At 42.2% G+C, this 24,552-nt stretch overlaps 1 protein-coding gene across 4 annotated transcripts in view; it reads right to left on the minus strand.

The window, feature by feature from the left end:
• Positions 1 to 11,387: 11,387 nt before the first annotated feature.
• The window catches only part of hk2 (hexokinase 2), a 44,553-nt gene continuing 31,388 nt past the window's right edge, over positions 11,388 to 24,552 (minus strand). For all 4 annotated transcript variants that reach the window (XM_026186935.2, XM_080309458.1, XM_080309457.1 and 1 more), the window contains 6 exons: positions 21,577 to 21,672; positions 20,264 to 20,363; positions 19,932 to 20,115; positions 16,196 to 16,351; positions 12,980 to 13,216; positions 11,388 to 12,608 (listed from right to left, as the gene is read on the minus strand). In XM_026186935.2, the coding sequence (XP_026042720.2) occupies positions 12,464 to 12,608; positions 12,980 to 13,216; positions 16,196 to 16,351; positions 19,932 to 20,115; positions 20,264 to 20,363; positions 21,577 to 21,672 (918 nt within the window). In that variant the 3' untranslated portion in view covers positions 11,388 to 12,463. The remainder of the gene's footprint in view (positions 12,609 to 12,979; positions 13,217 to 16,195; positions 16,352 to 19,931; positions 20,116 to 20,263; positions 20,364 to 21,576; positions 21,673 to 24,552) is intronic.

A 24,552-nucleotide genomic window follows, 5' to 3' on the forward strand; every position in this document is an offset into this window, starting at 1 on the left:
CTGACAAAGGGTTAGGTGCAGCACTCATGCAGACGGGTAAGCCTGTGGCTTTTGCGAGTAGAGCACTTACACGTACAGAGCAGGGTTATGCCCAGATCGAAAAGGAGCTTTTGGCTGTAGTTTTCAGCATGGAGAAGTTCCATCAGTACACATATGGTCGTAAAGTGGTGGTACACAGTGATCACAAACCCTTAGAGACCATTGTAAGAAAACCACTGTTGAGCGCACCCAAACGGTTGCAAAGGATGCTTATGCGCATTCAGAAATATGACATAGATGTGGTGTATGTGCCAGGCAAAGACATGTTATTAGCAGACACGTTGAGCAGGGCATATCTTCCAGAGTGCTCACCACAGGGCTCCATAGAGGAGGAAATAGAGAGCATTAACATGGTCACTCATGCACCCATCTCACCTGACAGACTAAACAGCATAAGGACTGCTACACGAGACGACAAAGCACTACAGATCCTCATAGATACAATTCACAGAGGTTGGCCGACAGACAAAAGAGACACTGATGGTGACATCAGACCATACTTCTCATTCCAGGATGAACTGAGTAGTCAGGATGGACTTGTGTTTAGAGGTGAACGTGTTGTTGTCCCGACTACCATGAGACAGGAGATCATAACTAGACTACACTCGACACACCTAGGTGTAGAAGGTTGTCTAAGGAGAGCCAGAGAGTGTGTGTACTGGCCAGGCATGAACGAACAAATTAAGACTTATGTGACTAAGTGTGACATCTGCAGGTCAGTTGACTACAGACAGCAGAAAGAGACCTTGGTCCCACATGAGATCCCGACTAGACCATGGGCTAAGGTGGGCTCGGACCTGTTTATGTTTGACAACAAGGACTACCTTATCACAGTGGACTACTATTCAAACTTCTGGGAAATTGACTATCTCCCGGACACTAAGTCCACCACAGTGATTAGAAAGCTGAAGGCTCACTTTGCCAGACAAGGCATCCCGGACATTGTTGTTTCAGATAATGGACCACAGTATACGTCCGGTGAGTTTCTGAGATTTAGTCGACTGTGGGGTTTCCAGCATAAAACATCTTCGCCAGGTTACCCTCAGAGTAACGGGAAGGCAGAATCAGCAGTAAAGACAGCAAAGAGGCTGCTGCTAAAGGCAAAACTGGCAGGGCAAGACCCGTGTCTTGCGATTCTGGACCATCGCAATACACCATCACAAGGCCTGGAGACCAGCCCAGCTCAGAGGCTGCTCAGCAGGAGGACACAGACGCTTTTGCCAACCAGGACGAGCCTGCTAAGGCCAAAAGTCATTCCAGCCCGGCGGGAGTTGGAGAGGAAACAGAAGCGCCAAAAACTGTGCTATGACCGATCAGCACGAGACATGGACTCTTTGAAGCTAGGGGACAGTGTCAGAGTTCAGCCTTTTGACCGCCATTCCACTTGGAGCAGGGGAGTGGTGATTGGGACTGTTGACCCGAGGTCCTATGAGGTTCAGTTGGACTCTGGAAGTGTCCTGAGGAGGAATCGGAGGCACCTGAGACATGCAGGCGTGGTGGATCAGGAAAATGCCATAACAGACACCGGGGCACTGACCAGGTCAGTGACAGCTCCCTCAGACACTCGTGAGCGGCAGATCAAGACTGACGAGGTAACAGGGGGTGTCAGGACAAGGTCAGGCCGCAAAGTGGTTCCACCACTTAGGTACAAAGACTATGTTGCATAATGAGGATTTATTGTTTATTGTTTGAGGGGAAGAGTTGTGTATTCTGTGGATATTGATGTTCACTACAGCTTACAGAAATGTACATGTTTGAATAAGTGGAATGCTTTTGTATTCTTTGAGTGTTTCATATTGTTTTCACCCTCAGTGAGAAGAGGGACAAATCAAAACAAAAGGACTTCTGTTTTTTCCAAAAAAAAAAGAGAAGGGATGTAATAATGTGAATTATTGTTTGCAAGATGTTTTGTTCCACAATAGATTGTGTTGCTGCACGGACGTTTTAGAGTGTCACACAAGTAAGGATGGTTAGGCTGTATGTTGCTATTGTACATGGCAGAGGACCAATCTGAGTCGCATGACTTGTTAATAAAACTGACTACCCCGTTGGGTAGGAAATAGATATTCTGGAGTCTGTCGTGAATGAGACCAGAATATAACAGCCGGGGTTGTGGGCGGGTGGGTGCATGGGGGCCCGGCCCTGGAGCAGGGTGCCGCCGGTGCGTCGGACCACCTGGGGGGCTCTTCAACTGGTGGGGAAGATTGTCACATCTTGCAGGAGCTTTCCTCTCTTCAGGAACTCTCTCTGCAGAAGGGGGAGATACAGGAGAGGTTGAGGAAGATCTCAGCCTGGGCGTTTAATCAGAATCAGAATCAGAATACTTTATTGATCCCTGGGGGAAATTATTTTTTGTTACAGTGCTCCATTTTAAACCAACATTAAGACAAGACAGACAATACGCTAACTAAGAATAGTACAATATATACAGTGGGGCAAAAAAGTATTTAGTCAGCCACCGATTGTGCAAGTTCCCCCACTTAAAATGATGACAGAGGTCAGTAATTTGCACCAGAGGTACACGTCAACTGTGAGAGACAGAATGTGAAAAAAAGTCCATGAATTCACATGGTAGGATTTGTAAAGAATTTATCCGTAAATCAGGGTGGCAAATAAGTATTTGGTCACCTCAAACATGGAAAATCTCTGGCTCTCACAGACCTGTAACGTCTTCTGTAAGACGCTTTTCTGTCCCCCACTCGTTACCTGTATGAATGGCACCTGTTTGAACCCATCATCTGTATAAAAGACACCTGTCCACAGCCTCAAACAGTCAGACTCCAAACTCCGCCATGGCCAAGACCAAAGAGCTCTCGAAGGACACCAGGAAAAGCATTGTAGACCTGCACCAGACTGGGAAGAGTGAATCTACAATAGGCAAGCAGCTTGGTGTGAAAAAATCAACTGTGGGAGCAATCATCAGAAAATGGAAGACATACAAGACCACTGATAATCTCCCACGATCTGGGGCTCCACGCAAGATCTCATCCCGTGGGGTCAAAATGATGATGAGAACGGTGAGCAAAGATCCCAGAACCACACGGGGGGACCTGGTGAATGACCTGCAGAGAGCTGGGACCAAAGTAACAAAGGTCACCATCAGTAACACACTACAACGGCAGGGAATCAAATCCCGCAGTGCCAGACGTGTTCCGCTGCTGAAGCCAGTGCATGTCCAGGCCCGTCTGAAGTTTGCCAGAGAGCACATGGATGATACAGCAGAGGATTGGGAGAATGTCATGTGGTCAGATGAAACCAAAGTAGAACTTTTTGGTATAAACTCAACTCGTCGTGTTTGGAGGAGGAAGAATACCGAGTTGCATCCCAAGAACACCATACCTACTGTGAAGCATGGGGGTGGAAACATCATGCTATGGGGCTGTTTTTCTGCCAAGGGGACAGGACGACTGATCCGTGTTAAGGACAGAATGAATGGGGCCATGTATCGTGGGATTTTGAGCCAAAACCTCCTTCCATCAGTGAGAACTTTGAAGATGAAACGCGGCTGGGTCTTCCAACATGACAATGATCCAAAACACACCGCCCGGGCAACAAAGGAGTGGCTCCGTAAGAAGCATTTGAAAGTCCTGGAGTGGCCTAGCCAGTCGCCAGACCTCAACCCCATAGAAAATCTGTGGCGGGAGTTGAAAGTGCGTGTTGCTCGGCGACAGCCCCAAAACATCACTGCTCTCGAGAAGATCTGCATGGAGGAATGGGCCAAAATACCAGCTACTGTGTGTGCAAACCTGGTAAAGACCTATAGTAAACGTTTGACCTCTGTTATTGCCAACAAAGGTTATGTTACAAAGTATTGAGTTGTATTTTTGTTATTGACCAAATACTTATTTGCCACCCCGATTTACGAATAAATTCTTTACAAATCCTACCATGTGGATTCATGGATTTTTTTTTCACATTCTGTCTCTCACAGTTGACGTGTACCTCTGGTGCAAATTACTGACCTCTGTCATCATTTTAAGTGGGGGAACTTGCACAATCGGTGGCTGACTAAATACTTTTTTGCCCCACTGTACATATATATACATACATACATACATAAGTCACTTATAAATAAATATTTGGAAAAGAAACATGTGTAGTTGTAGCAGCAAACAGTGTGTTAAGTGGATGCGTTGTACAGGGAGATGGCCACAGGCAGGAATGATTTCCTGTGTCGTTCAGTGGTGCTTTTCGGTAATCTCAGTCTCTCACTGAACGAGCTCCTGTGACTGACCAACATGTCATGGAGTGGGTGGGAGGTGTTATCCAACATTGTCTTTATCTTGGACAGCATCCGCCTCTCCGACACCACCTTGAGGGAGTCCAGCTCCATCCCCACAACATTGCTGGCCTTACGGATCAGTTTATTAAGTCTGTTGGCATCTGCGACTGTCTTATGTAGTCTGGAAGATGAGTGGATGGTGGGGTGGGTGCAGTTTTCTCTGTGGTGGGGTTGGGTGGACTGTCCCGGGCTCTGTGGGGCCGGGAGGCGCTGCTGCACTGGGCCCCGGTCTGGATGGGCCTGGGCCCCCTTTCCCTGGCGGGTCGCGGAGTGTGGGAGTGCCTACTGGGGTCAGCGGGGGAGCTGGCCCCAGGGAGGGGTTACCTGCCCCTCCCTTCCTTCCCTCCCCATCTCCAGCTGCCTCTCTCTTCCCGCTCCACCACAACCACCCACACATGCAGGGCCTTGGAGTAGGGGTATGTCACCAGGGTGCAGAGGAGGCTACCCCCCCTCTGTCCCCTTCTGGCTGCCTCTGCCTCAATTTTATCCCACAACTTAGACATTCACATTATTCACACTCTCATTAAACATACATATAGGATCTTGGGGGTGGGCACAATCACGGAGTCCAAATTACCATCAGGGTGTACACCTCACCCCTGGCGTCGTTGCCCACCTCTCAATTTTAAATACACGTAGACATTGAGGGCTATCAGGAGGGACTATGCGCTTACCTGCTGCTCTCTGGCAGGTAGCTCCAAGCCCTCCTGGGTTTTAATTGCACCTTAGAACACACATGCATCAACACTACAATGAGCGGGTGGAGGGAGGTTTGGAGTCTTCTCCCACCCCCATTCTCTGCGGCCTGCTGGAGCGGGAGGGCTAGGTGGAGTTGGCCGTCCGACTGCGGTCTGGAGTGTGGGGCCTCCCTGCTGCTACGGAGTCGGGGTGGTCTGCCTCTCCCCACCGCAGGGAAAAGGGTAACACCACCTGGGTCTGGGTGCCGTTCCCCCTCCAGGGGCAAGGGTACCTAGACCCGGTTTGTAGAGTACGCTTGGGGAGTGTGATCGTGTGTACAGCGTCTCTTTATGTCTGTCTCCACGTTGGTTGAGTGTGGAGTAAGTGCATATGAGAGCATGAGGGGGGGAATGGATGTTTGTGTCTGTGTGTGCCTGTATGTCTGTGTCTATATGTCAGGTTGGGTGTCAGGCGCCACCTCTCTGGGGACACCTCAGGCCCTCCAAGGTTTGGAGGCCTATCTCCCCCTACCACCACTTCCCCTGCCAGTGGCGGACCCCCTCAGACATCGGTGCGTTGGTGGTTCTTTGTGTCCGGGGATGGGCGTCCAGGTACACACCGGCTCACTCCTTGGCGGCCGCTTATCGGGGCCTGGAGCCTGGGGCTCGCTCGGGCCCCTTCGGCGGTGGGGTGCCCCCGGCCTCTCGGCCTGGGGCTCGGTCACTCAGGCACAGCTGGCGGCCGGCAGAGCTCACGGGCGCGTCACTGCAACTCCCCCTGGCTTCTGCTCCGCGGCTGCTGAGTGAACCCTCATCTGGGACTCTCCTCAGCTCTTACTGGAACAGTGGCGCGGCTGCCCCTCTGTTGGTCTTCCATGGTTTCTTGTGTTCTGGGGGCCTCTGGATGTCTGGAGTTTTGATCTCCTCCATACCTGCTTCACACCCTGGAGGACGGGGCTGTGGCCCCCCCACACTCCCTAGCAGATCGTTACATGGAGAAACCTTTGGAATACAAGCGCGCTGATCCACACAGGTATGCACACGGGTGTTCACTGCTCGTAGACCCAAATTACACCTTTCTTGGCTGCTACTTCGAAGCACATCTGTCCTGCGTGCTGCACAACAACATTGAATATTTAGTATTTACTGCTGTTTACACTTAGCTAGATTAATGCGATGGTGTTGTGTTTAGTATGTTGCTTTGTTTTTTGTTTTTTTGTCTTTTTTTGCTTGTTTTCTATTCTTCTCTCAACAGGTGATCCAGGAGATTTTTATTTTTTTTCTCCCCCCTTTCTCACTGTCCCTCTCCCCTTCTGTTTTTCCTTTCCTTCCTCTTTCTTTCTCCCTTTCCTGTCTCTCACTCATGTCTGTCCCGTCTGTAACATCTGAAAATAAAATATAATAAATAATAAAACCAAAGATCGACCAAATGGACCAATACGGCAATGCCACGATGATCCATTTGGCAAAGTAAATCCATTGGGTATCCTTGTTGGTCTTCAGACAACAATTCTGATGGCTAAAGAACCAAATGGGACAGGCGAAAAAAAAAAAAAAAAGCACCAAATCTGCCCCTTACTCTGTAAAGCACTTGTTGACTCATATGAAAAGTGTTACATGAGTAAATATTGCTTGATTAAGGAAATCGATGCAATTAATGTAACTGTTGCATCTACTTGATTAGGCAATAAACACTTTATTTAATAAAAAGGTTCCCAGAATTATGAAAGAAAAAAAAATTCTTTCATTGATTTCATGATTAGGGGAGACCGGGGATAGTTGTAACGTGGGTCAGTTGTAACACTTCCAATTTCTCCAATCAGGGCTAAGTTTCAAATGATGTGATTAATCCTGTGCATGCCCAACTCAGTTGTGCTATCACATGTGAAAAATCAGCACATTTTATCAAACACAAACAATTTAACACGAAAAAAAGTAATTTGTATGCCAAAAAGTAAGTTTTTCTACTTTATTTCAATTTCTAATAGCATTATCTGCTTTGCAGTTAAACTCATCAAACTTAAATTATGTTATTTGTATGTCTATGGAGATATATTCTGTGCAGGTCTTTAGTGCTAATGTTTTAGCCGTTGGCTGTAATGTTAGCTAGTTCATGGCTATAGGAGTCTGGGTCAGTTGTAACAGCAACAGTCTGGGTTAGTTGTAACAATAATGCAGATGTTACAACTTACCGCACTATTACTTTAACTTATATTAAACAAGTTGGGGCAACGACATCAGCAGAGAGAGGTTCACTGGTCGCATTTGTATATGCGGTTAATGCCATTGGCAACACAATTCCTCCACTGTTTGTGTTGTGATATTTTGATACCACGGTTAGCATTTACAGGATATTGTTTTATACAGGAAAACTGTTACTCAATAAGGCCCATCTACTAGTTGTTTTTCTCTTTCTCTGTGACCCAAGAATTAATGTGTAAGACTCACAAGCTGGTACCCCAAGGTCGAAAATACCACAGAGACGAGACCACTTCCTTACTCCCATCCTCCCTTCTTTATCTCTTAGAAAAAGGCTCGTTAAAGGCCAGGTGGTTTGTTTCAGAATTCACTAATGAAAGAACTCTGTATTCTGTGTCTAGGAGTGTATTTTGCTGGGATGATCATAAATTGTAGCTGAACTGATAAACTACACACAGGATACTTCTTTGCTCACAAGGCAGGAAGACGTTTCCTTATTTGGTCTGTACCGGTTTGAACTGAGAACTTGCTGACACACGAACCTTTTTTTTCCTCTATATAAGCTGTTATGTACTAAATAAACCTTTGAGTCGATTGGGAAGGCAACCTAAAGCAGTCTCTGTTTTCTTGTTCTCCCAAGCTGCTCCCGAGCTCGTACTAACACGCTGAATGGCATACCTGAGTGTTACTTTAAATAATTAGGAATCTTAGAAGGAAAGGACAGAACTCTGCTTATCGCTCGTGCCTTGGAGGGAAAACCGGGATGGACATTTTTTTCCTTCAGTTTGTGTTCCCACACATACATTATGCAGACCACTGTGTCAGAGATGGACCAGTAGGAAGTACTGGTAGTGGAAATAAATCAGGATGGGTGCAAGAAACAGATTTCCTCATCTTTCTGAAGCACTTTGCAAACCACACCAAGGTAAGCCATGATAAAAAGTAATGGAATTGCGATGCTGGTGAACAACTACATTTTTTCAGCTTCATTGTTATGTTCAAAATTGGTGCAAGAGTTGTAGGTTATAATGCCCACTGAGCCAATGAGGCCAAACGCAAAGAAGACCAACCAAAATTAATGAAATATTCAGTTGCAGAAAATTCCATAATTTGTCTTTTTTGGGGGGTTGGAATCAAAAGTTAGATTTCTGCATTCTGTCACACAAACACACAGCTACATAAATGGCTCTAAGTGCGTTCATGTGTTGAATAAACAAAGATTACATGTTAATGTTTTGTTAGTACCCTTATTTTATTGTGTTACATTTTACCCCAGGATATGTTACAACTAACCCAGACTATGGGGTTAATTGTAACATTTCACTCTTCGTGTTTGAGGCCATACCATGCAATGGGTAATTGTGCTGCAGAGAAAATAGCTGCACTATTTAATAGCAGAGACATGTAAATACTTTGCATTACATTTTGAATCCACTATCTTAAAAGAGCTCCAATTTACAGACAGAAATGTCAAAAATGTTACAACTATCCCCGGTCTCCCCTACTGTGATAAAACATAATATTAATAAATTATTGCATGTTTCATTTCATGTAGGGACCGCAGTCCTCCATGAATGCACCTGAACTACTGTACATTAAGATGTTAAGTCTTTCTCTGTGTGCATGTAGTGTGTACATATTGTGAAATATTCATCATGGCATGTTGCTGCAATCGCAACAGGACTATACCAGCCTACCCACAGGCAGTAGCGGTTGCCCGGGGCGGCATCGTGGTGGGGGGCGGCATCACGGGCATCGGCAAAATAAAAAATAAAAATAAAAAATTGCTCGTACTCATGCTGCCTCGACATCAGCCAGCGCATATTGGGAATGGCATTGTCACCGATCGGTTTTCTATCGCCCATTTGCTGGGAGTAAGGGCGCCCTCCGTTTGCGAGGTGTGCCTGCTGCTTGCGGCACAGGGAGGAGAGGGCGGGGCGGCGAGGGGATTCTCTGGCTGGCTGGAGCAGCATCTAATAACCAGCTCGCAAAATAAAACAAAATAAAGACAAACTAACAAACACGAAAACACCAGACATTATGATACAGACTTGTAATTTGCGCCGATGTTTTTTCGAAATTCTATACGTGAAAAGTGAGCGCGAGAGCCCTCGGTGCGCCTGCTTGCTGCTGAAGTCAAAGTAAAACTTTATTGTCATCTCCGCTACAGTCCAGAATATAGAGAGACGATACGGCGAGGCTCCAGTTACAGCAGTGCAAGTAAACAAACAATATATATAAGAAGAGTAAGAAAATAAATATACACTTTAGGACTCGGGGTAAAGGGATCAATAACAATTGAAAATTTATAATTTACAGTTTGATTATTTAAAGTCTCACACACAACCCGTCGAAAGGGGAGGAGAGCCCTGCTGCTTCCAAATAGAGCGCATTTCATTCATAATGATGTAAATCCAAGCCCATTATGTATTCATGATTTGAATCCTGGGTTGTGTGAAATCTCAGAAATGCACCCTAGACAAAGTGAATCTGTGAACTAAGGTAAGTTTATTAGGTTATGTTGTGGCGATCCTCGAATTGGGGGATTTGTATTCATACTGGAGTGCAAAATTAAAACCAATGTAAGATGGACAATTAAAGTTCAAAGCCATCAGGTCCTCAGTTTAGAAAAAATAGAAAAGAAGAGGAGGAGAAACGAGCAAAAGATGCAGGTAAGCAGATGTGTCATTGGACAATGGCAGGTCATCCTGAAACAATCAGAATCAGAATACTTTATTAATCCCTAAGGAAATAATGTGGGTTACAGTTGCTCCAAAAAGAAATGGTAAAAATAGTAACAGTAACAGACTGAACTCCAAACAATACATTATGTTACAGATTTTAATGTTAATTAGTCATTGTCAATTGTTGATTCTTCCTGTTCTCATTGTATGACAAATTATGATGGCTGTTTGGTATCTGTTTGCATTCTATGCATACTCTCTCTCTTCATATGTGTGTGTGTGTGTGTGTGTGTGGGGGGGGGGGGGGAGTGTTCGCCCGGGGCACCAAACAGGCTAGGACCGCCTTATTTTTATCATACATTTATTGCTACAGGGATAGATACTCATATTAAAGTGACCAAAGTTTTAAATAATCGGGTCAGCATATGTAAAAGTAATCCATGTGAGCTTAAAGCTCAGGCTTCAAACTGTTCTGAACACTCAGTGCTAAGCTTACATCTTTATGATGTCACACGAAGGGTATCTCCCAGAAAAGCCATACACCTTGGAGAGACCATTTTAAAAGCATTTTGAGATCCTTTTTCTTTTTAAATACAGACACAGGACTGCAGCATTAGGTGAACCTGGAGTTATATTAATAACAGCAGACTGTATATAGCCAACATTTATACAAGCGTATGACTAACATATGTGATGTCCAGTTCATTAGCCGTCCAACCCTGGCATGTGCCATTCAAAGGACTGAAGGCTCATTATAAAGGTCTGCTTATAGTGATTAAGGTGTTCGGTTAAACTGAATGCAGTAACACTAATTAGACTGCATATTAGGCAAATGCACATCTGCTGTGGGCTGAAGGAGCATACTCACCTCTGAGGTTATCAGATGAAGCCTGCTCACATCTCCATGGATATAAGCAAATGTATTTGGTGACAGACACATTCTTTAAGGTTTAGAGGGATCTTGTGATCTCCTCTTTCACGAACACTAAACTGTGTATATGTATATCCTATTGTACCCACATGTTTCTTTTCCAAATATTTATTTATAAGTGACTTATGTATGTATGTATGTATATATATGTATATATTGTACTATTCTTAGTTAGCGTATTGTCTGTCTTGTCTTAATGTTGGTTTAAAATGGAGCACTGTAACAAAAAATAATTTCCCCCAGGGATCAATAAAGTATTCTGATTCTGATGATTGTTGACCTTTGAGTTTGAAAAGGACGCAACATGGAGGCTGCGTAACAAGAATAATGGAATAAAGGACAATGGAGGAAGAAATGAGAGTGTAAATGCGCAATTGTGTACTGATTGTTTCCTGAACTCATCCACAGGCACATTACACGTGGCTAAGCTTAAAACTATGAAGCCTGCATGAGCCATGCTGTGATTCACCTGCACCCTCACTGCGACTACAGTATCTGTTTGCTTGAAAGTTGCTCCCAAATGGATCTATTTTAGTACCCATCTGAATAAAAGAAAGAGCAAACGAATACATCAATTGTAATGTGACGGTCTTTAATGGAAGTAAAACCGCAGGATGAATTATGATCTGCCAGACAATCTTAGCAGACAGATTATGAATGAAAAAGCAAAGTGCTGTGGTTCTAAAAATTCACTAAAGCTTGATTTTAGTGATGTTGCTGCTGAATGTTGGGAATTCTGATTTTTTTTAAAAAAAAGATTCTTTTTTGCTGAGTTTCGGCTTGACGGGCATTTTCAGAAACATGACTTTTTAACCTTTTTGGTAGCAAAATGAAATATTTAAACATGCAAATAAAGTTAATACAAATAAAAAAGAAAAATAAATTAAAAACATTTTCCCACCAGTGCTGGATTTCAACTTTTTGTCTTTTCTCCTTTATTTTCTGACCTCTATTGTTTGGTAAGAGTCCCTGGGGATGGGTGCAGTGAGAATATTTAATGTTGGTACTTTTCCTACAGCATCAGAATAACCTAATGGTAATCATTAGCCCTCTGCTAGCACTACAAATACAAACACAGTATGAATAAAAATACAGAATGAATAAGATTTGGTTTTCAGCATGTCCAGCAGAACAGAACAGTTCACTTATATAAACGCTGTGTTTAAATATTGGTAAATTCAGTACAACAACCGGCATTTCATTTTTGGTTTCATAACACAGGAGTTACAGTTTAATCTCCCACGTGTTCAGCAATTTTCCAAATAAAGGCAATGGAAATGTTTTTGTGACGGAGGCACTTTGTGACACGTGCTGCCTAAACAAGTTTTTCCAACATTTCTTTTTTCAATCAGTTAACTTATACACACGAGCTGGAAGGCAGCCTGGGATATTCAATATTAAAGACAAAGATGGAGTGTATACAAAACAAGCCCATCAGCTTGTAACAGTCACATTTCACAGGAGGTGCAATTCTTGTAACGCGCTGTCTGAACTTCATTTAAAGACTCCCCCCTTCTCAATATCAGCTACAAAGATTACAAACACAAATCTTAAAACACATTCTTACACACCTTTACACTGGGGGTGGAAGAAAAACATTAAAAAAATATATATATATAACTATTCATGACATCACAGCAGCCTTTGGGATTTACTGCTGTCCTTCATTTTTGACCCTGCAGGCCACTGCGGTGATCAGTGCTGCTCCCTTTCCACTTCCATCCTCCGACTTCAGGAACGTCACCTCACACTGTGGCGCCAAATCCCGCAGTGTTTCTTGCATAATGGCAGAGAAACTTAATAAGCAAAGGAAAGAGAGAGAGAGGAGAAATAAGTGTCAAAAAGCTGCAAGAAACTCTCTTCCTCTACTATGCAAATAAGAGTATTTTTGCAGCTGATGACTACGTTGTCTTAAATGTAATACACCCAGATGGTCTTTTCTTTCAAGTCCTCAAAGGACTAAAAAGATACATTTCTGCAGCTCTTTGTACAAATCATGAATAGTTTATCCAAAAATCTACAATTCAGAAAAAAATATAATAAATTTGTGAATATAAAAGTGTGCAGTGTAGCTCTGTATCCCAACCACTCAGGGCTTAATAGTGCAGGCTTGTCTGATTCTTATGAACTGAATAAAATGCTGTTTTAGGAGATAACTGCTTCTTACTGAGGATGCGTTTTATAAAGCGTGCCATCCACTCCCACGGTGATGGAGAGTTGATTCAAGTTGCGATTCTGCCGTATCTTGTCGACAACAGCGGCTAAACCAGCGCCAGAGAGCTGAGCGGCACGGCGGGCGACCACGCTGCACACCTCCTTCACCAGCACGCTGTCATCGCACGTGGAGCCGGTGAGGCCCAGGTGCTGCAGGATGGAGCGAACCTGACGCATGGCGAGGCGGTCGCTGCGGGTCGGAGAGAAGAAAGTGTTATGCACGCGCAAAGAGAGTCCACTTATTAGACACACAATCATACAGAGCATTTATAATCAGAAAGAAACGCAGAACTTTAAAGCAGACAAAGTCTTACACGTGCAAATTTAAACCCTATAAAGACTCAGAGAGATTCATGGTTGGATTTTAGAAAGATTGCAGACTCCACATGTTGGTGGATGCAGCAAACATGGACCTGCAGCATTGTGACCTACAGAGAAGCACTATTTTTTTGTTTCATCCATTTTTCTATTTCCACATCCTTTCCTCTAAATGAGATTTGCCACATGATGTTTTCTATCTCGCTTCATAAAAAGCCTTATGGATGATGAGCCGCTGCGAGCTCTCACTCCTCTGCAGAGGACATCTGCAGCTATGGGAAAGTGACAGATGGAGCCCTTTCTGACCAAAGACCTTCTTCCTTCTCAGTCCGTTGCAACGTGCAGCTAAAAGGATCTTAATCACTTCACAATTATTTCAGTTTGTGAACTTTAGTTGATAAGTATCAACATATTTTAATGTTCTCATTCTAAATGACTTTGTGTAGAATCATTAGAATAAATGTCATTTTACCCATTTAAAATATTGTAATTCCACATCAAATGTGCTGAAAGTAAAGAGCACAATTTATGAACACAAAGTAACAGCCTTTCTCTGAAACATCTCTGATCTCACCCATTTCTTTATACTTTTGCATTGATCTGCTTCTATCAATCTCTTTAAAATCACCCAGCGCGATTGATGTTTCTTTAGATTAATCTGTAATAACACATCTTGGCTCTTTCATGTGCACTGTAGCAGGGGAGGTAAATCCAGGATGATTCAATCAGAATGCTAAACTAAGCTTTCGATAAGACAGAGCCCTCAGGCCCTTAACTGATGCTACTAGCATACAGAACATTTAGAAATCCTGCCATCATCACACAGGTTGCAAAGCCTACTCTCATTCCCAGAGTTTCAAATACGGTCAAAGGTCTGCTTGTCATTGGTCTGTCACGTCCTCCTTATCACATGCAAACGACACCTTGGTATTATTTGTTCACACTGGATGAGCTGAACTTCTTAGCATGCAGTGTTAATGATGCATACAGTAGATGGACTGGTTCTTAGTAGAGCAGGGCGATATGACCAAAAGTATTTATCACGATATACATTTGAAAATTTGCGATAACGATATAACTGACGATATAATTGACACTAGACAAAATACTTTACAACTCCACAACTTTATTAGTGCAAAAAACCCCATCAATGTATTTTCACTTAAACAAGCAGCTGTTTTTTATGTGCATTAAAGTTATATAAAAATTTAACAGTGCAAATTTCTTGCTGACAGTTTAACCAAAAGGCATTTCCAGTGGAAACTGGCCGACATATCCTCAGCATAACCATGTATAATATCCACAAAACTTAAAAAGAGGTTATACACACACAATACGGTAATGTTATGTTGAAGCACAGTACGTATCACTCCGTGAGGCTCCTGCCTACGATAGTCGTAATGATCCGACAATCCATCAAGCGGTGCGGCTTCGTAGCTTAGCAAAGTCACACTAAAACATTTGACAGATTTTCGAGCGCCGTGTACATAAAATCGTTTCGAGGTCAGTAAACACAACTAGAATTCATACATAAGGTACACGGGATTATAAGGGGCACTGTCGATTTTCAGAAAAATCGAAGGATTGATTTTATGTGTGCCGTATTTTCCACAAACACGGTAATAACGACGGCCTGCTAGCATGCGCTACCAAAAATAGTGCTTTGTTGTGTATCTGACGGACGAAAGCTAAACCAGTTCCACACCACTGAAGTTGCAGCATTTTTACAAACCAATTCTGGTTCATCTGTTTCATTCAACGGTCCGCTTTTGCCTTCTCATTCTCTGCTATGCTTTTTCCGCCATGTGCGTATGAAAACAAAGGCACTGCGCATGCGCATTTTACCCATATTCTATCGCGAGATTTCATTTTCTTATCGTTGCCCAACATTACCGTGAACGGTATGATATGGCCCAGCCCTAGTTCTTAGGCAGCACTTTTCTGCTCTACTACTCAAGTAGAGTTCTTTGAGTGATACTTGAGCACTCAGCTTTATCCAATATGTTTCATTCACTTTTTCTTTCTTCTAAGTAGAACATCCAAACTCTGATGAATGCACTGGGAGCAACTCCGGGCTCTGGAGCGACTAGGGATCGAACCCCCAAGCCTCTCCGTCCTAAGCCTGATCCTTCCTGATCCTGAGCCACAGCTGCCGCATTCAGGAATATTAAACCCAAGCTAGGATTTTCTGTGAAAACACAAAGCTCCCTAACAAAAAACAAACTGCAGTTTTCCAACTGACAAACGTTCGACCCACTGCCTCCCCTCAAACCTCCAAATATCGGCTTAACTGTTTTTGCTCTGTTTCTTTTCTGTCTTACCTTCTGCACTCGGCTTGACCAGGACACTGGCAGTGCATCTCTATGATACCAGCAGGATCTTACACAATGGCAGCATTTAACACCCTGGGATAACAAGTGGCTTTACTATAGTCTGAGCAGCACATGTATTGGAGAAGCATCGCAGCAGAACAGACTGTGGTGTAAAGTCGAGCTTCCTTTTTGGGCTGCTAACTATCATTGAAAAGGAAAAATGGTTAACTCTGTTAACTTTGTATTATATTTCACTAACATACTTAAATAAATATAAAAATATAAAAGGATAACTGGAAAGTATAAAGGATGGCAACATATTCAGACACTGTGATTTTATGTTATCACATCTAAATAGTCTGTGTTGGTTTCAAAGAACAAAAATGAGTCAGTGATACAAAAAGTATTGACATGCTGCTCATCATTTTATACATAATCATTACACACCTCAGGCTTTAGTATAACAAATGCCAAACATGTGACCAAGATGGTGTGAGCTCAACAGACATGTTGAGACTAGAGCAGTTTGTAATACTCACCTTTCAATCTGTGACAGGAACTTTGTCTCAAAGATGCCTCGCGTCTTCAGTCGTTCTGACACTTTGCCCCTGAACAGCAGGCCCTTAGCGGTAAAATCCAGTAACACGTTCCGCACGATCTCCCCCAGGTACATCCCACTGATCATCTTTTCATACCTTCGAGAGAACACACAAACTTCAAACTTTCCAGATCCATGCACACAGACAACACAGTAGCCACAGTATTTACATTATCACCATTTACAATTTCATTCCCAAATGTTACTAAAAAGCAATTTAGTGAGCAAGCACCAATTTACTTTGAGAAAGAGGAGACAGAAACATTAATTAAGAGAAGTCAGATAAGTTATTTGTTCCATTAACAAAAACAAATGTCATTACTAAAGCAGATTTTAATGGAATAGTTACCAGAATGTGTAACAGGGACTGAAATGAATTCTGTCTAATGTTATATGCTCGGCATGTACAGGACACACACTGCATGAACTCCCTGACGTGACACTGAGACTTCTTTTTACAGATATTCCAAAAGGCTTCTTTAAAAGAAGAAAAAATAACTTAATAAAGCACTTCTTCTTTTGAAATAATCAATGTATAGTATGCCTGTATAGGTATAGCTCTGCTGTCTTACTCACAGCTACATCTTAATGTTCTCTCATGAATAAGTCAAGAGGAAACCAATGATGTTGCCCGACTTGTCTTTAAAACAACAATGTGTCTTTCATTTCATTTCATCTCCCGGTCAAAGGTGTGACCTCCCTCTTCGGTGGCTTGGTATTTTGTATTTTCTCAGAACAAAGACCACAAAGTGCTTTAAGCCAACAAATTAAATGTTTTGTCTGGATGTGTTCAGATAAACAGAATAAACAAGAGAAAAATGTGATGTGGTGGCAGGCCTGAGCTCCTGTGGACTTGAATACAGAATATATAGATTTCAGGAAAAAAGGCTGAACTTGGATGGTTCTGGGACAGCTTTGAACCCTTTATCTCATTCTCACAGGCAGATGCTCTCAAAGTCAATCAGATTGGATTGACAACTCTCCACAGAGGTCTGGGCTTTTCCTGGAACACTCAAATACAGTCAAGACTCATTTTCAAACATATTCAGACTCACTTGCTCTGGGCTTTTTGAATCTGCCTGTATATATTCTAATTCCACTACAAGCTAAACTAAAGTGCAGCTTTTGCTTTATTGTTGAAATAAAGAAACAACCAATCAACACCATGACTGCTCAGATCTCCAAAGAACTGCAGTAAAGTGATCATAATCACACAAACTCATTTTCACAGATAGTACTGAAACTGAAAAGCAAAGGGAAAACTTTGCTTTTCAGTTTTTTCCATCTTAAGATACATGCAAGTGTGTATGTGTGACTAGTTACTCTGGTAAAATGTCCACCTATCATCTTATATCTATATTAATTAAATAATATATAATGTTATATTGCTTAAATAGTTGCATGCTGATGAGTTTGCATGTGTAGCACATGCACAACATAGAAAACAAAAATACTTTTGCAGTTTTGTGTTGTTTTGTATGCTCTGGGTATTCAGTTCATTGGTATTGTTTTTTGTTATTGTTAGTTTGTTCTTGATGGAGTCTGCTGTTTTTGTTTTGGTAATTAGAAACTGTTAAAAACATGTTGCTAACAAACTGTATTTAACCACCAAGTTAAACTATCCAACGATTGCACATTTACAGAGATGCTCATCAAATGACCCCAGATTACTTTAGCTCTTCTTCTGTTTGATGTGTTTTTAACATTTGATCTGATGAAGCTGATGAATTTATTTTTCCTTAATCTAATTCTATTTATAAGAACAAAATGAAACCTGAACCCCAAGTGGAAATCACTCTGCATCGTTTTAGTTTAAGAGTGTCTCTGTAACAGATGTTCCTGCAGACACAATTCTGCTGTTTTGTAGTCCATCCAGTAGTTTGATAAACAATCATACAAGAACTGTGCTTTTAAAAAAAGATAAAACACTTATCTTATCCAGACAGCTGTATAAACAGCTCTTTGGGTGAATAAAATAGCTGGCAGCTATGCTGAGTCTCTATCATTCAGCCAAAGGTACTGAGTGATCGACTGTGTGCAAAGAGCCAAGAGACAAATGTGATCAGACTTAATTCTCAGCATTTAGACTTATAATCCACGGCCCCCTCACATCTGCAGGGAGAGCAGGACAGGCTACATTCTTCAGTAGTCTTTCTACAGCATCGAACTGCATTTTTCAGTTCTTTTAATGTTCTTAGATATATTTGATCACATAGAAATATTTTACATTTTATCATTGGAATAGGTGACACTCATAGGGATCATTCTGTGGGGGAAAACAAGAGTTATAAGATTGGTGAAATGCCCCTTTTGGATTGGTAAGATGCTGCCAGCACCACCACTTTAATGTGAACACACAGGGTAGCCCCCTGGGTTAACTTAGCGAGTTGATAACCTGCTTTATGCAATCACTTATCCTGATCACTGATGCTAGGATAAGTGAATCCAGATAACAGGAAGGTAATTTGGGTGCACTGAAGGTCATAGTACAGGGCGCTGAGGTCTAAGCCTACAAATATAATAACAGTCACCAACATAGTTGTTTAAAGAATATACATTTGTTATTCAGATTAACTCTTGCTTTTGACTTGTTGGATTTTAAATGATGTGTACTTTCAAAAGGGCCTGATGTGAAGTTTAAGAATTTGGTGAATAATGGCCTGTTTGTTATGAAGTGCAGAATGCTGCAGCGGCAATGTTTTTTTGTAGGCCAACTTGAAAGTTAGCATCACTCTGGCTCACTAGACAAAAAGCCACTGCCAGTTTGTTGGTAAACATTTGGACTATACAGAAATTAAGCTTTGTGAGAATTAAAGATTCATAAATTGTTCAGCAAGATAATCATCACAAACCAACATCAACCATAACACCTAACCATAAACCTTATCTTAGGCATTAAAGAAAAAAAAAATACTGACGTTGATGCAGAGAAACTCATGTCTGGGTATCAGGACAGAGTGTTGCAGTGTCACATTACAGCGGGAAAGAAACGTGAAATTTTAAGAAATAAAATAGTGCAAATTGAGTTTAAAGCACAACAGGGTTAAATTTATTCTCAACATGTTTGTCTGTAGTCTAAAAATGCTGAGTAAGACAAACTTGTTCCTCCTTTTGTAACAAATGTTTCCGATTATTCCTTCATAGTTTTTGTTTACAGAATTTGGATTGAGTATTTGACAATGGTAAGATTATCTGACTTGTGACCATAAATATCTTAAAGGTCTAGTTTATACGGAGCACTTCTGGAGCCTGATATTTCTAAAAGACTAATGTCAGTAATTTATAAAAAAATTAATAAATAAATCTGTGATTCCAGTTTTCGACACTGAAACTTTGTCACTGTGGGAAATGTCAGAACTGACGGCTGGAATTGCTTTACTGCCACAGAGAGCTCTTGATGTGTGACACTATGAGTTATCTATTCAAACAACTGTCACAGTGGTGACTTGCAGTGTAGTGCACTCTCCATGTGTCTTTTAATTGGCAGCATTATTATTTCATGATAGACTCCCTGACTCTTCTGTGTTTCTTGAGCCAGTGTGTCTTTCTCTCAGTCAGTCCTTGTCTTGTTTTTCCCTTATGTGTTCATAATGGTAACTACATGTGATGCTGTTTGTTGTGAATCTTGGCTCTGAGAATCCACGCTGTGGATTTTTCATTTATTACCGATCCAGTACCTCTGTTTCCCAGGGTAGTTAGAGCAGGCATCGACGAGGCGATCGAACTCTGTGCAAAACTCCTCTAGTTCCCCATTTTCACCAAATGCTCCCCACTCGACATTGACACACATGCGGCCATTGTCGCCCTCCACCAGTTCGATGTTATGCATTTCCTCCATGTAGCAGGCATTGGTCCCTGTGCCTGAAATTAATCAGACAAAATACGAGGACTTTCATAGAACAGCTTGACTACAAAGATGATGAATAAATAGAAATATACCAGACAATGTTTGCAAACAATAAATAAACTTTGCAAGACTTCAAAGAAGGAGGGAGGTGGCCAAACTTACCGACGATGAGTCCCACCTCACATTTGGGGTCCTCGTATCCGCAAGTCATCATGGTTCCCACTGTGTCATTAACTACTGCCACAAAGTTCAAATCAAATTCCTGGAAGCAAAGTAAACAAACTTATTCATATCTATGAACTGGAACTGAGCATCCATTCATCCATTCGCTTCCGCTTATCCTTTTCAGGGTCGCGGGGGGCGCTGGAGCCTATCCCAGCTGTCATAGGGCGAGAGGCAGGGTACACCCTGGACAGGTCGCCAGTCTGTCGCAGGGCCAACACACAGGGACAGACAACCATTCGCACTCACATTCACACCTAGTGGCAATTTGGATTATCCAATTAACCTATCCCCACAAGCTGCATGTCTTTGGACGGTGGGAGGAAGCCAGAGTACCCGGAGGGAACCCACGCAAACACGGGGAGAACATGCAAACACAGAAAGACCTGATGGTGGAATTGAACCCAGGACCTTCTTGCTGTGCGGCAACAGTGCTAACCACCGTGCCACCGTGCCGCCTGAGCATAAGCATAAATATTAATATTATCCATAGCACTAGAAAGACATTATTCGCTTATCTACACTCTTCACTCAACTGCAGTTCTAATGGTTGCGGGTCTGAGAATCCTCATATTGCTTTAGTGCATCATCTAACGCTGTGAGCACCGGAAAACAGAAGATATAAATCATAGTTTGGTAAATTGTCAGATTATATAATAAGATTCTGTACTTTTATAACAAGCACTACTTACATTACTTTATCTTACATTTCAGCCACAAACACACACACACACACACACACACACACACACACACACACACACGTAAATATATATAAATATCTACATATAGACACATGTATATATCTCTCTGTGTGTGTACATATACACTCAGCCATTTCAGAAAATAACTCAAACACAAATTCAAAGAATCACACAAGACCATTTTAATCTATTTGTTAAATCTCATGCAATTAAACTGATGTACTTGTTATTCAATCAGAAATGAAAGTCGTAACTAAAAGCATTGGAGAGAAAATTCAGACATTCACTTGCAAGTGTAGGTGGATCTCTTAGAGTGCTGCTCTCCTGGGTCTTACATGTGACTGTATAACATCATGGTACAGTCTAGCCACTTTGGCTCTTTTTATTACATGAATCAAGGGTTAATATTCAAGGCCACAATTCTGTAATATTGTTGGGTCTTTGCTTTACATATAAAACACCTTGAGGCAACTTATGCTGTGCTTTGGCAGATGAAAAAAAGTGAAGTGACTTTAAAATTGTATTTAAGACTGTGATTGATGTACTGACCCCTCTGCTGCGGACAGCTTCTTTAAGCAACGCGACAACATCTTTCCCCTCACAGCCGCTGGCTTTAAACCCCTTCGTCCACTTCAGGAGTATGCCCTAGACAAATTACAGAGTCACGATCAGAATCCTTTGTATTTAGCCACGTTTGTGCACACAAACATTTGACTTTGGTTCACGTTACTCTTTGCATGCAAAGAAAATAAACATTTTTTTGTAGTCAGGGTGTCATTAGAGCTGAAAATTTAAGCACACACAGAAAGAAAAAAAAAAAACAACAACTCAGGTCTCAATTAGAAAAACAAAACACAAACAAAAACAAGAAGCAGTCAAGGAAGACAAACCTCCATTGTCTCCATTTGGAAATGTTAGCTCTTTATACAGTAAAGTTACAGTGGGATACAAATAATATCAGGCTGATCCTGCCACACTTTGTGTCCCCTGTCTAAATCACGGACAAACAGTATCCCACAGTTGTTTATGTTTTTGAACCTATTTTGCACAGAGAGGCATTTTTGAAAAATGTATTGATAACAATGTTGAATATTATTACACAGGAAAAAAACAACTAAAATAATCACACCGTGACGCCTCTGCCTTTCTAAATAGAGGGACAGTAACTGCATGTGTGTAAGCGTGTAAAACCTGAAGATAGAGACAAAATACTGTTAATCTGCTATTCTGCAATTCATCTCCTGTAAACAATAACGTGGCGCACAGCGTGACGTGAAAAAAGGCACATACCTTTGACGTTGCATGAGGAACTCTGTATTCCTTGTCCACACGTAAACGCAAAAAAGGAGTTTTAAAAAAAATCACAGTTTTCAGTGATTCGAAACGCCGTTTACGTGTGGACAAAACAGCTGCGTTTTCAAAAATACCCGTGTAGGTGTGGACGTAGCGTTAAAGAATTAGTAGTTTATTTTCTTACAACCTGTAATTTATTGCAGATTACTTGCATTTGCTTAATTGTTCACTAAATGTTTGAGGTGTGAAATAAACAGCAATGGAGCAAAATATGGGTGTGTGTGGTTGGAGGATGTGTTTGCGCGTGTGCGTGCACGTGCGAGAAGGAGGCATGGGGCGCGAACATTTTTCTTGTAAAAAAAAAGGGGGGCCTGGCAAAAAAAGTTTGGGAACCACTGGCTTAACACATGTGGCAGGTTGTTGTCATCAATTGTCGCTCCTTGTTTTCAAGTTCAACAACCGAGCCCACTTATACAATCACATTCACAGATCACCAAAATATCTTTCTTTATGCAACTCTGTCTGCATGACACCCTATTCCAGGTATTTTGTTTGGGGCGATGATTCAGAGTTCAAATTTATTCTGCAGGGCTTCTTATTTTCATCATCATCCAAACAACACTCCCTATAGTTCACTGATTGTTCAAACTTCAAGCTGCTGGGAACATTTGATTGTTATTATTTGTTGGGTTTTTTTTTTTTTCTGACAATGCAAAAGGCTATGATTGCTATATCCAAGGTACAGCGGCTTGCAAAAGTATTCGGCCCCCTTGAACTTTCCCACATTTTGTCACATTACAGCCACAAACATGAATCAATTTTATTGGAATTCCACGTGAAAGACCAACACAAAGTGGTGCACACGTGAGAAGTGGAACGAAAATCATACATGATTCCAAACATTTTTACAAATAAATAACTGAAAAGTGGGGTGTGTGTAATTATTCTGCCTCCTGAGTCTTTGTAGAACCACCTTTTACTGCAGTTCCAGCTGCCAGTCTTTTAGGGTTTGTCCGTACCAGCTTTGCACATCTAGAGACTGAAATCTTTGCCCATTCTTCTTTGCAAAACAGCTCCAGCTCAGTCAGATTAGATGGGCAGCATTTGTGAACAGCAGTTTTCAGATCTTGCCACAGATTCTCAATTGGATTTAGATCTGGACTTTGACTGGGCCATTCTAACACATGGATATGTTTTGTTTTAAACCGTTCCATTGTTGCCCTGGCTTTATGTTTAGGGTCGTTGTCCTGCTGGAAGGTGAACCTCCGCCCCAGTCTCAAGTCTTTTGCAGACTCCAAGAGGTTTTCTTCCAGGATTGCCCTGTATTTGGCTCCATCCATCTTCCCATCAACTCTGACCAGCTTCCCTGTCCCCGCTGAAGAGAAGCACCCCCAGAGCATGATGCTGCCACACCATATTTGACAGTGGGGATGGTGTGTTCAGAGTGATGTGCAGTCTTAGTTTTCCCGCCACACATAGCGTTTTGCATTTTGGCCAAAAAGTTCCATTTTGGTCTCATCTGACCAGAGCACCTTCTTCCACATGTTTGCTGTGTCCCCCACATGGCTTGTGGCAAACTGCAAACAGGACTTGTGGTTTTTTGTTAACAATGGCTTTCTTCTTGCCACTCTTCCATAAAGGCCAACTTTGTGCAGTGCACGACTAATAGTTGTCCTATGGACAGATTCCCCCACCTGAGCTGTAGATCTGTGCAGCTCATCCAGAGTCACCATGGGCCTCTTGGCTGCATTTCTGATCAGCGCTGTCCTTGTTCGGCCTGTGAGTTTAGGTGGACGGCCTTGTCTTGGTAGGTTTACAGTTGTGCCATACTCCTTCCATTTCTGAATGATCGCTTGAACAGTGCTCCGTGGGATGTTCAAGGCTTGGGAAATCTTTTTGTAGCCTAAGCCTGCTTTAAATTTCTCAATAACTTTATCCCTGACCTGTCTGGTGTGTTCTTTGGACTTCATGGTGTTGTTGCTCCCAATATTCTCTTAGACAACCTCTGAGGCCGTCACAGAGCAGCTGTATTTGTACTGACATTAGATTACACATAGGTGCACTCTATTTAGTCATTAGCGCTCATCAGGCAACGTCTATGGGCAACTGGCTGCACTCAGACCAAAGGGGGCTCAATAATTACGCACACCCCACTTTGCAGTTATTTATTTGTAAAAAATGTTTGGAATCATGTATGATTTTTGTTCCACTTCTCACGTGTACACCACTTTG

The sequence above is a fragment of the Astatotilapia calliptera genome, chromosome 12, assembly GCF_964374335.1.
Source record: "Astatotilapia calliptera chromosome 12, fAstCal68.1, whole genome shotgun sequence".
NCBI classification, from domain to species: domain Eukaryota; kingdom Metazoa; phylum Chordata; class Actinopteri; order Cichliformes; family Cichlidae; genus Astatotilapia; species Astatotilapia calliptera.